The sequence below is a fragment of the Anser brachyrhynchus genome, assembly GCF_964034855.1.
Source record: "Anser brachyrhynchus genome assembly, chromosome: 1".
In the NCBI taxonomy this organism is placed as follows: Eukaryota; Metazoa; Chordata; class Aves; order Anseriformes; family Anatidae; genus Anser; species Anser brachyrhynchus.
The window spans coordinates 95,866,940-95,880,459 of NC_137694.1; the positions used below are offsets into that span (position 1 = coordinate 95,866,940).

At 38.9% G+C, this 13,520-nt stretch overlaps 1 protein-coding gene across 2 annotated transcripts in view; it reads right to left on the reverse strand.

The window, feature by feature from the left end:
• Positions 1-13,520, reverse strand: part of DCBLD2 (discoidin, CUB and LCCL domain containing 2) — a 44,918-nt gene that overhangs the window by 10,201 nt on the left and 21,197 nt on the right. For both annotated transcript variants that reach the window (XM_080565484.1, XM_080565485.1), the window contains exons 4-9: positions 12,519-12,570; positions 11,094-11,166; positions 7,589-7,722; positions 6,025-6,065; positions 4,660-4,875; positions 2,917-3,041 (exon numbers count right to left, since the gene is read on the reverse strand). In XM_080565484.1, coding sequence (XP_080421610.1) covers positions 2,917-3,041; positions 4,660-4,875; positions 6,025-6,065; positions 7,589-7,722; positions 11,094-11,166; positions 12,519-12,570 — 641 coding nt within the window. The remainder of the gene's footprint in view (positions 1-2,916; positions 3,042-4,659; positions 4,876-6,024; positions 6,066-7,588; positions 7,723-11,093; positions 11,167-12,518; positions 12,571-13,520) is intronic.

The window sequence follows — 13,520 nt, forward strand, 5'->3', positions numbered from 1 at the left end:
AATATACTTACTGGTAATGAATGAAGGCAGATTAAATGCTAAGGAAATCTATGGTGGTGTTCTGGAAATACAGGAGTAACACCAAGCGGTCACAGTTTGTGTGTCCAGGTATTCACAATATATGAGACACTGCAAGACCAGGAACACAGAAGACCGGGTTCCAATGTACAAAAGCTACTTTACTTATAAACGAGAGTAGTTTATTATTATGATGATGCTGACAGGCTCGTAGCTACAGACCTCGCCAGAGAGTTATTTTTTCGTGAAGATGCAAGTGAGAAGCGAAATACAGAGGAGGATCTTTGAGGGGATGCACACAGCCCTGTGTTCGTTTGCCCTGTGTTGTGCCAGTTCCAGCCACCGAAAGAAGGCACACGCTGCGTCAGGCTGCTGTAGCAACACACACGGGTTAGAGATCAGAGAAGTCTGTGTGTCTGTCCCTCTGATTTCCTGTAGATGCCCGACACTAAACGGTAGCTTCACTGCACGTTTCTGAGCCTGAGCACATAAGAGCGAAGGCAACCAGAAACATTACTGCTGGTTATTATCTTCAAGAAAGAGTAGCAATAAAGTAGTTCTTTACTCCATGCTTTCATTACAGTCACGCTTTTTGATGTCAAGTGTTAAGACATTAACTTAACTTTGCCTGCAGCTCAATACATAGTATTTTTTCCCACAAAAATTTGCCTCTGAGCTCAGTAAAAACCATTTTTGTGATGAAAAAAATCACCTTCATATGCCATTTGTTATCAGACTCTCTCAGCTTGCCTCTGTGCTTTTACAACAGTGGAATTTGTCATTTCTCCCCACTTCAAGCATTTTCTACCCCCCTCCCCCCCTTTTTAAGTACATAAAAATGTTAAGGAAGGGTTTTCTTGAATACTGATACACCTCGAGAAGCCATTTTCATAGAGGACTACAGGAAAGCCTTGGAAAAGCTCCTAGTCTCCTAAACAACTTCAGGAGTTTAAAACATTTTTCAAAAACCAGGGAATTGCAACTCCTGATTTGTCTGGTGTGCAGTTGTGTAAGGATCAAAGGGAGACACCTGCATGTGTTTGTGTCCAAAAGCAAAGATGTATCGAATGAGATTGTGCCAGACAGAGGAAAAATCTGCTATTCCGAAGCCTCAGAAATCAACCACACCAATCCTTTTTTGTGTCATTTAAGTATTTCCCTTCACAGCTGGCATTTTGGATACGTACGGTTCTTCACACATGGTACCTACTGATTAACAAGAGCAAAAAAGATCCATCACCTGTAATCTCAAGCTCCACATTTTGCTTTACTTCACAAACTTGCAAGGAAAAGAACAAGCTCAATTAAAATAGCTGTAAAAGTTTTCTAGGAAAATAAACTAGACATAGCCTAAATCTGGGCAGCTAGCTGAGGTTTTATTTTACAGCCAGAAGAGGGCACTCAAAAAACAACAGAAGACGCTGGATTTATTTGCCTTGAATACTTCGTATTAACAATAGCACATGTGTGGGCTCAAGGAGATGGACCAGTCCCAACAGTAAAGCCACCCCTGCTCAGGTAAGTTTCCCCGCTGTGATTGTGTGCAGTATTCAGAAACCTCTCGATTTAACAAACACGGTGCTTTTACCTTTCACCTCATCAGGATGAGGGTTGGAAACACAGCAGGAAAGGTACCATCATTTATTTCAGTGCCTGGAATCCCTTCTGGTTCTCCAGGCAGAGGTCTGAAGCTCAGACTGAGACTCAGCCAAAGCAGCTCCTCAGGAACTAACTGTTAACGACAGCAGATGCTGCTGCCTGTCATCAGCCAGAGCACGTGAGGCCATTTTCTAGGCCCGCAGGATGCTCTGGCGGCTGAATCTACGCACTGGGGACTGTCCAGAGGGAGCAGGAAGGAAGGGATAACTCCTTACGGACAGCTGCTTATAAGACCTTGGCCTTACAACCACAAGAAATAAAATTTGGAGGCAAACCTGAAGTAGACAAGCTCCCTGAGTCAGGGTCACTTTTAACAAGTGAAACAAGTTGCTACATCCTGCCCTGAAACATTCTTAATCTACAAAACCAGCAGAAAACCCCAGAAAGTACCACTTAAGAGCTAACTTTCTTAAGACTGGGTTTTTGTTTTCCTAAAAAGTTACCAGGTATCCACATTTACATAATACAACAGGCCTATGGAAGTAAATTGCATCCACGAATGTTAAGAAAAAGGAAGAAACCCTAGTTCCAGTCAGCTCTCCAAGTATTCTCTCATTTAAGAAAATCTTATCTGAACCACTGGGAAGAACAGGTAGCACAATACCCTGCCCTGCCTTCTCGTCTTCTTGTATTTACATTAAAAACTGAGAAATTAATTATTTGCATTATCTATCTTACTGCTGACATTTTTTCTCTTGTGGTAAGCATTTGCCATGTAAACATACCATTTCATTCTTTTAAGATACCTCCCCTCTGCAAAGACTGTTCTGTTACACAAGTAAGAAACTTCTTAGTCAAAACGATCAACAGAAGCACTATAAAAGAAGGAAAATTATACAACCCCTAACATTTATACTGTATCCAGAAGATGATGAGAATTTAAACTCTGATTTGGGGGAAAAACAATACAAACAAACATAAAAAGCAACGTATTTTGAAAGAAATCTGGTTAGTCAGAAGAAGACGCAGTATCAGACAGCCTACCACTGGCAATGGAATTTACTTGTGCAGAATATTCCCATTCCCAAACAGTCATAAAATCACCTCTGAATTTCAGAACACTACTTCAAATCCCTACATATCTGCACATTTTCTTATTTCCTTCTGCATGGACGCTGTTTATGATTAAAAATTACACTGAAAAAGTTATTTAACATTTCCTCACTGTACCAAAATTGGTCATATTTACAATTGTGAATCTCCACAGAACATATCTAGAAAATGTGTGGTATTTTTTACCTTATCTTTATCCATGCCGGGCTCTCTGTATGCTGTCCATTTTTGTCCATCATCACTGTATAAAATTCTGTAGGCTGAAACATAATAGTAGTACTCTGCTAAGGTTGATCCAGTAGTTATAATACCTGTGAAAATAAAAGTGCCCAGTTACAAAAAACTGTTACCAGTTGGTAAAAAAAAAAAAAAAAAAAAAAAGTATATCAGCCTTTTAATCCAGAGTTATATACTTAGAATCTCCACTGGTCCTGTTACATTCAGAAAAGTTTCTCCAATGTGTCAGGGTCTGAAACTCCTAAAACTTCATCATCATTTTACTTACTTTTATATTGTAATTCTCATGATACAAGCTTCCTAAGCACTTAGTCCCCATTTCTTGGTGAAAATGGCCTGCTCGTTTGACCACGGCCCACTTCTGCCTGCAGGTGCCAGGATAGCACCTCTCTTCCTTGCTTTTGTGCTGCCAACCTCAAAGCACCACTGAAAAAAACTGTAGCCCCCTAAAGCAGACACTTCAGAGCTGCAGAAAGACTCACACAGAAAACACGTTCGTGGAAGGTTATTAGCAGAGGAATTAGAGGAGTAATGTAAAATCCAAATAGTCCCCAAGGAGGTGATGCCAAAAGTAAACTTAAGTTGTTTAATGGCAGGAAGCCCAGGTGCTGACAGCAGGGTATGCAGCTGAGTTCAGGGACCAGTTCAAGCACTTGAGAAGGAGACAAACCCAAACTGATCAAAACAAGATGTCTCAGGATACTCTTAAAGCCCAGGATTCTAAAACATGCTTGACCTACAGCAACTTGAGTTTGGACTTCAGTCAGATTGCAAGCATGCCCACTAACAACAGTGATTGCCTCTGAACAAGTAAATCAAAACAGAAGACACTAACATTAGCACAGAAGCTATGATAGCTGCACTATTGCTGGGTTTATTTTCAAGCAGGCCATCCCCGAAGTTAACCCCAAAATGCGAGTGCCTCAGGGCTTCACTACTCAGCATGGGCCGCACTGCCATCAGCAGGAACAGGTAACCGCAAGTTTGCCCAGCCCCCAGAACATGAGGCCACCCAGAGCGAACTGGGCAAGCAGCACATCCAGCTGTCTCTGCAAAGAACCACAGCGACTAGAACCATGACAGAAGGTCCACCGCAATCCCTGTGAAGGAGCAGAGCCTAACCCAGGCTCTGGCTGCATCAGTCTGCATTGCTTGGTCCATTTGCTGGGGGACAACACAACAGGCTCTGCTAGGAGGGTCCAGCAACCCTGACTCGCGGTCCACGTTCCCCTTCAGGAAGAGGAAGCTGCCAGCTAGTTTGCTCTGCCTGCTGCTCATCACACGGAGCACGGCAACTGCTCCCATCTCCGCTGCTGGATTGACTGTGGCTGTGGAGGGCAGTGGGGAAAACCTAAAAACATCAGTCAGTACACCCACATCAGAGGTACCAGCGGACTGAGTTGACTGGATATGGATTTGAGCCTCCAAGGAAACAATCAGCAAGGAAGCATCAAGGATCCAGTAAAAACACAGGAAACACTTCAACAAATTCTGATGGAAGAGGTGTTTTCTACTACCGAATTCCACTTGTTCAACCCTAGGCTTTTTGGTGCATAAGCTAGGATATGGAACTGAACTTGTAATGGTAATTAAACATCTTCTGGATTTTATCCGAGACTAAGCACTGGAAAAAATGATGTTAGTAACCAAACCTTCTGAATGCATTTTAAAAGCCACATCAGACTCACTCACCTGTTATTCTCTTTTCTTTATTCAAGTCTATCTGCAACCACTGATGTTCATCACTGACAAAAGCCGCCCAAGGAGGCCCATGCCTTTTCAGTCTGGCATTTTCAGGTTTCCAAGTATTCATTTGTCCTGTTTGGTCAGACCACTCGAGAATAGATGATGCCGTGATCTGGGAATCAGGGATTACCCCAGATTCCATCCCCAGTGTCCCATAGCAACCTGAGCAAAGGAAAAGGTGAAGATTCAGAGTGAAAATCCAAGTTATGCAATGATTTTACTTGCTTGGAGTTTAACAATTGCCAGGCAAATATTAAACTAACATCTAAATTTATTCCGTAACAATTCTACCAAAAAAACACAGTCTTTTGCCTTCTTCCAGTGATGCTGGAACTAAACTTCTGATCTTTAGTTACTAAATGTTTTATGCCTGCTCAAGAATAATGTGGATATTCTCTCAATCACCACCCCCACAGAGCACTAGCAGAGAAGCACTGGTGGGGAGCTGTCATGGTTTAAAAGTCCATCACATGGTTGGTTCAGGAATGGGAAAGAGGCTACTTGGTTACTCACTCCTTTTTGCACCTACATAATTTCTTGGTTTTCAAACTACCTCAGTATCACCATGTTAATTGTGATAACAATAAACCAATGAATATAGAAAGCCATATCACAATCCTACCCTTGAGCTCAAACACATCCTTGAAATTAGTTAAATTTTTTGTCACCATTCCTGCTGTTTCCTTCCATGCCATGTTCCTCTGATGGCTAAAAAAACACCTAAATTCCTGGCTAAATTTCTTTGTGGCTAGTCGATATCTATTTGCTCCTGTACTAAAAGAATAAATAAAGAGCAACTAACAAGTACCAAATTCTACTTTAAGCAGTGCATTTAAAGTGTAGGAGTCAAGTCACTTTAAACCAGATTATAGTAAAGGAATGAAACACGGAAGAATCTCTTTTTGCAGGTAAGTAAAGCTTACTAAGGAAAGACTTTTACTAGGAAAATATTTGAAAAGAAAATTATTTATAAACTGGCAGGACAACCACCCCGTAGGACTGAGAAAGCAGTTTTAAAATGTCTTACACATATAAAAGGAGAGCATAAACATAGCACAACAAACACATGTGCCTACAAGCAACTGAATAAAACAATGACTGAAGCACAACATACTGCATCCTTCTATTTACACATGCAGCACTGCATATTTGTATGTAGTTACGATTTATTATCAAAACATGCTAGTAAAACAATTCAAAAATATACACTACTGAGGAAGACAGTAAAAATACTACGCAGAATAAAATTAAGAAATATAACACAAAGTTCATATGAAAGTATAAACACGTAATACAAGTGATAATGCTTACCACTTGTCTTAAATGTGAAGAGACTTGTAGATAATGGTCCCCTGCAGAGAACAAAAAGATGTTTTTTGTGGTAAGTAAGGAAAATTGACACAAACTGACTTTAATTTATTTTTCTTGTCTGACTGCTTGCCACTGAAACCTACACACATATGCCTAAACAAGGATTTCATGATGAAAGGAACACTTCTGTCACCAAGTTGCAGTGCTTTAAATACAAACCCATTTTCAAATGAAGTCTTGTCCAGAGATACTACTGGTTTTACAGGTTTTCAAAGCATCTACCCAGCAAAATGGAAAAGTTTCATTAAAACGCTTCCTTTTTTAATTAACCTTATCGTAGTAAGGCAACCTCCTCTGATCATCTGATCACTTCTATTCCTAGGACTTCTGAGATAAAATTACAAGTTACACTCTTTTCTCTAGTGCAATATTCTTGCAAAAATCCATATGCAGCTACAGTGGAAACCCCAATCCATCAAGTGTAATGCAAGCTCTGCTCTGCAAATTCCTCTGTTTAAAACTGCACTACAGTTCTCACACTTCAATCTTGGAGAAAGGTGGAATGAAGAAAAAAAAAAAAAGGACTTTTTTTTGACTTGCATTCAAACTCAGAAATTTCCGCCTTCGACTTATTGGTATTTCTAAAACCATCAAAATCACATTATTTACTATTCAGCTTTCGTCTCACCATTTCGCACATTGAGCCTGCCCACACATGCACACAGACCACTCCTCACAATGACTGAGCTCCCCAGCCTAACCTCCGGCCTCTCAGGACAAACAGTAGTTGCTCTCATTTAGTAGAGACAACCAAGGGCAAGTGACCTTTGTCCATTGGATTCCAAACACTAGCAGCACGGAAATAAAACAGTTATTATTGGATTGTTTTTGCCTCAAGGTTTTGTTAAAAAAAAAAAAAAAAAACACTTCTTCTGAACCATAACCCTTAAATTACAGACTGGACTAAAAGGACAGCTTTGGAAGAAAGAAAAAAGAAAACTTTCCCTGCCCACCCCCATCTTCTTTCCCTACTCCTCCCCAGAGAAAATGCCCCCACACATTACTATGACATGAAGGAAAAAAACAAAAACAAACAAAAAAGCCCCACACAAACAAAAAAGCAACAACAACAACAAAAAACGCTGTCCACTAGCTTGTAAAATTTGAAATTTTAGGAGACAAATATTATTCACATTAGATATCAAATTTCCCCTCTTTTTATAGAGGAGAAATTATGGTATCTAAATAACAAAAAAAGACCCTGAAATTACAGATTATGAAAAAATAACTGGACAAATTATTTTTACACAGCTCATTAGGAATTTACGCATTTTGGAAGATAAAAGCTCCTTGCAGAATTTGTGAAAGTAATCTTTATGGTCTAGAGGTTAAAAAAAATACCTGGTAAAACAATTGCATCAGAGTAAAAGAGAATTGTGAGAACTTTACAGAACAGCACCCATCTGTGGAACACGTAGATCCTGTAGCTGAAATTACTCCTGGGATGACACAGTACCAAGATCTATGGTGCTAAAAAGAAGGAGGACACAGGAGGTACACTTACACTTTTGAGGTGACATTGTTAGCCAGGGAGCCTTCATAGTATGGAATGCCTTTGCTGATTACAACATTAATTTGGCCACCCAGAGTATTTGACACAACGCCTGCGTGAACACCAGCCATGCAAAGTGATGATGACTTGAGGAGGGGGGAAAAAGAAAAATTTAATACTACTTGTAAATAAATTAAGTAATACACAGTGTATTGCAAATGCTATGCTGCAAAGTCACATTCTTTGTTGCTATTATTACATTAAGAAACTTATTATTTAACTATATCTGTTATTTAGAAATCATTTATCTTTGTTTTATTGTGGAATTTATAAAAACATAGAAAACATCTCAGACATTTCAGTGAGTCCTAGCCCAGACGTATTTGGAATGCAACTCTTGTAATCAAATATGCTCAAATAAACAGCAAGGTGAACAACTGAGAAAGACTGCAAGACAGATTTTTAGCCTACGATAAATCTTTTATGCCAGACAACAGAAGCTGAATATATAAATACCAAGAAAACCTTTTAGTATAAACATACTTTGTGTGCTTTCTTCATTTTCTCACAATTAAGGAGTGATGCAGTACAGGTTTTGTAACTTTGAGCCAGTGGGTTGTATATTTTATCTCGTGATTAAACATGGTTAGCATCCCAGCAATCTGATCCATAAAAACCCACCGTAATACGCGAATGCATTTTCTTCTGAGGAACCCTGTTACCTATGTTGCACAGGCCAGTGGAGATCAATTAATCAAACTGTTTTTGTTGTTGCTCTTCCCATCTTATCCCAGAGGCTGTTAGTCCCACCCTGCTAACAAATACCACAGCGACGTTTCCATTTCCCTGGCTTGTAGTCCTGACAGCAGGACTGACCCACTCCATCAAGTCATTCAGGCACAGCACAGACTGAGCAGAGCAAGATGCCCGTTTCCTACAGCAAACTAGCCCAGGACACCTTCATCTGCAAAGCAAGACTTTTCAACCCAAATGGGCTCAAGGCAGAAATGTCCTTGTGCTAAGGAGCAGAGACACAGTCCAGTTCCAAAAAAGGCTTAGCAGCAAGGGCTCTGCACCCGCCCAACGGTGTACACCAAGTTCCTGCAGGACGACTGGCTCTGCACAGTGCAACAGGCACATACAGACTATTCACAGGCACTGCCTGCCACGTGAAGCACTGAGTACGCACGGACACACGACAACTATGCAGCCCGTTGCTCGCATCCAATGTGACTGGGATCAACCTGAATTTTAGAATATCAGCGGGGATCAAGTTGCCTGCGGATCACCTGGGTATCTCCCTATATACCTTCCAGAAACCACATTTAGCTTTTTATTTCTAGTGTGGTATCCCAGCACAGATTTCCGAAGCCGATAAACAACAGATGACGGCTGCAGATTTATATTTACTTTTAACAGTTGCTTTCCCAAAGCAAGTTTGCTGCTCATTGCTAGTACTAAACACATTTGCTGCATTGCTCTGCCAACCATTCCACGGGGCACTACTGAGCCTCACTGCAATTCTCTTAGAAGGAATCAGCAGATCCTTTCCAGAAAAGGGAGACTTCATAGATGATTGTACTCAACAGTTTATTGTAAAAAAAGAACAACTTTTCTACTGTGGCCTTTTGAGAAATAATTGCATGCTGCAATAGGCCAGGAGGCCCTTATATCTCAGGCTCCCTGGCACAGAAACTTCTTACCAAGACATTCCTAGATATAATTCTCTTTAGTATATTCACACATAAAAACTCCAGCCCATTGTGGATCCTTATTCCTCACCCCTCAAATATCCCCAAAGCTCTCTAAACAAATGTAATTATGTCTGGCTGATGAACTCAGCGATCCTCTCCCTTCCTTCCTATTTTCCTTGAAAGCAGAAGGATGCGATCCTGCAGCAGATGAAAATCACTCATGCCTGCTCACCAGAAGATGGCAGCAATGAGTGCTCCAAGTCCTCAAGCAGTGCAAGACATTAGGGTCACACAAAAAAAAATCAAAGTTTAGGGTATTTTTTTAAGCAACAAGAAGCTAAGATCATTAGAAAGGTATGCAAGAGAAATTTCTACCTGAAACTTTGTCTAAAGTGTTGGACAACTTGATTTCTTTCCAAACTTGACTTCTAGGTAATTCTCTGCCTTTTATTCAGAATAGAGTAATAAAGTACACAAAGTAACAGTGAATTTATTTCCTGAAATTTCCTTTTTCCTGCATAGAAAACAGCTTTTGCAGATTTTGGCAAAAAAATCCCAACAGGCTGAACGTGTACAGATGCTGCAAATATGATGGGCAGAGAATCAACTCCGTCTTATTACTAGGTATAAAAATTGCCCTGCAGCTATTTAGTAAGGACTTACTGTGGACCAGAACACCTAACACAGTTATACTATGGTGATTTTTTTCTTTTTTAACATATGGGAAGTTATTTATACAGGTAACCTAGGATTTACAGGTATTTGAGAAAAGAAAAATCAGGGAGGCATACTTTGGGTTCATATTAAATATTTTAAAAGTGTAGAGTTTTTTTGTAGCATTCTAAGTAGTTTACATTATTAGATGTTTATTTCCAGTTTATAGAACCATTAATTTTATGGTATTAACTGTTTTGCAAATGGTTTTTTTACATCTGCTGAGTGTAAACAGATTTTCAGTGTAAACAACTGAAAGCCTTTGTGTAGAGATATATTAATGTTAAAAACCAGGACACCATTAAAAAAAATACAGTATTGTTTCTGTCTTTATAAATCTGAACTTCACAACTTGAGAAAGCCATCAAAAACAAAACACGAAACATGAAACAGTATTTTGGTTGATCCGTTTTTCTCAGCAGGCCTTGCAAAAATGTTCAAGTCTCTATTATATTATGGCGCTTCTTGGAGATGGCAACATAGAATGGTTTGGGTTAGAAGGGACCTTTTAAATCATCTAGTCCAAACCCACCACCAGGAGCACAGGCACCTTATCAGGTTGTCCAAATCCCCACCCAATCTGGCCTTGAGCACTTCTAAGAATGGGGCATCCACAACTTCTTTCAGCAACCAGTACCAATGCTTAACCACCCTTGTGGTAAAATACGTCTTTCAAATATCCAATCTAAATCTAGTTTCTTTTCTTTTCTAGTTTTCTTTTCCATTTGAAGCCATTACCTCCCACCCTACAAGCCTACAAGACTGGTGAAATCTTTCACTGTCTATCTTATCAGCCCTCTCTAAGTATTGAAAGACCACTAGAAGGCTTCCCCATAGCTGAACAAACCCAGCACTCCCATACTCTTTTTATAGGAGAGGTGCTCCAGCCCTCGGATTATTTTTGTGGGCCTCCTCTGAACTCACTGAAGCACCAGCCATTTAGCAGCAGCATAAAAAAAAAAACATAAGCAGCATGCTATTCACTTTAGGAGGCACAACTCCCAGAATCCAGACAGAAGAGCTAATGCAGACATCTATAACAGAGTTTTAATCATACATAACATATTTTACCAAAATTCATGTGAGCCCACAGTATTAAGTTTACTTACATCTCTGTATCCATGAGGAATAGTGCCTGAAATATCAGCAAAAGGAATCACACACCCAGCTGGACAATACTTACTAGAAGAAAACAAAAAATAAAGTCAAAATATGCATGCAACCATAACTCTTACAATGTTATACAACAGTCACTGCTTTTTATTTACAATACGCTATGTTATCGTTCATTTATCATTATGTGAGGATATATCCTAATTGAAAAGATAAGAAATCAGACAAAAATATACTCGGGAAGAGAAGTATACAACAGCAGAACAGGCATTTGAAAAAGGTAGTTAAAAACCCATTTCATCTGTAATTCAGTTATAATAACTGAATATAATAAAACAAATTATGCCATCAATTTTTTTTAACATAAATACTACATGGCTTCTGTAAATTGAAAGTCTTGTAAGTAGCAGTATTTATGAATTATATTTTATAAACTAGAGACCTGCATATCTATTTGTTTTGCATCTTTAAACTGTACATCTGAAAAGTAATGATATTTTGTAATAGCTCCTGGCAACGTTTTGATCATAAAAACACAGGCCAAATTCAGTTAATACCACTAGCTCATGGAAAAAACGGGAAGACATCTGCACACATTCACATTCTGGTGCCATTTCATACTGCACATACAAAAACCATTAAGTCTTCAAGATTTAACAATGAACTTGGGTAAAATGTCAATTCAACAACAGTTGAAGCAAGTTTGCAGGTACCATGAAATCAACAGGATATGAAGACAAACACATACAGGGTAATGCCAGAACCTACAATTCTGGAACTTGGGAAAATGAACAAGGAATGCAAAGGTTGCATTTTGAAAGGTTTGATTGAAAGCCCTTGATTTCAGGGCTTAATTTCTCCAAAAAGTAAGTTTAAATACTTCACTTCAGTCTACAGCTTTAAACACTGTCCTTGCTTTAGACAGAAGTGGAGGACAAAACAGGCAAATGATGTATGTCTCCTCCATCAGAAGGAACAGCATTTTATATGTCTACAGAACCTCATTAATTCACACCAAACTGTGAAATGGCTTTGCAATTATTATTTCTTTTTACCCATTTCAGAGTTTAGTGCTTCTTTGAGAACTTTAATATGAATTTCAGTATTGAAGGGGCATACACCCTGTAATATATATTTATAAAAGTATATTTTTTAATGGGAATGTGATATTAGCTTATATGCATTAGTGCAAATTAACGAGGTTCTACTGTATACTGCATGTAAGATAAAAATAGGAAAGAGCAAGAAGGACGAGTGCAAATGTCAATATTATTAAGCTCTAACCCCAATCTCTTTGTTTCTCGAGTCCTCTCGACCTCCAATTTTCAAGTTGGGTTAGGTGTAAGTAACAGTGAACTAGAAACACTAAAATGACTTCAGTAAAGATAAAGGGGCGGAAAAAGAGGTAAAATTAATCTTACTTGAATTCTGGTTCGGAAAAGTGACTTGCATTGTCTAAACAGGTAATTAGGTCTGGAAAGAAAAAATATTAGGTCAAGAGGATGATAAAGACAACAGGTTTGAGCATGCTTTTCAGAAGTGCACAAAAAACATATTTGAGCCTCTGTGGCTTAACCAAAAGTCTCGAAGGAAAAGAAAGTTTTTATTTAATAATTTTCTTTCAACAGATTTTGTATGACAGTAGAACCTTGATAATTTGAGTACTGAGAAATACACTGTTAGATAGACATGAAGGATACACTACAAACATATGGCAAGTTTCTTGTAGCTTAATTTTAATTTATAGCTATACTTCAGGGAACCTATGAATGAGACACAAACATATGCCCTGTTCACAAAAGGAAACTGAAACAGAAAATTAGATAATAAGCTAGCTAAACAGGCCTGTGTTTTCAGCACTTAACAGTCCTACAGTATTAAAACCAGGCAGCACGGGAACATTAGAGTGACATGTTACTGGCATTCATGACTGTTGCATCAAATTTTATGTTTCTGTGCTTTGTGTAAGCACATACAATCCAAAACACACAGAAAAGCACCAGAAAACAAAAATTAAAAAAAATATATCACATGAAAACCCTTCATCTGTTCTTTTTAGATCACATCTAATAAGGATTTTCTCAATCTTTGTGCCTTGCAAAGCAGTTGCTGGCAATCCCTCATCTCCTTGTGGACCACATATGTCACTCACTTTTACAGTGAGTGAAAGGAGATGCAAAACAAATACAGTTGCTTCTTTTAAAGGCTAGAAAAACAAAACAAAACAAAAACACGGGGGGAGACAAGAAATGGCAAAAATAAAAAAAGTAGTCAGCAGTCAAAGAGGGACTGAAGGGTAGAGAAAGTATAGCAAGCTGTTAGTGAAACTAAAATTTTCCATGAGGTGGGTCTGCATAAAACATATACAGTTCGCTAAGAAAAAAAAAATCAGTTATCTGTCATCTGGATTACTACCTGAAAAA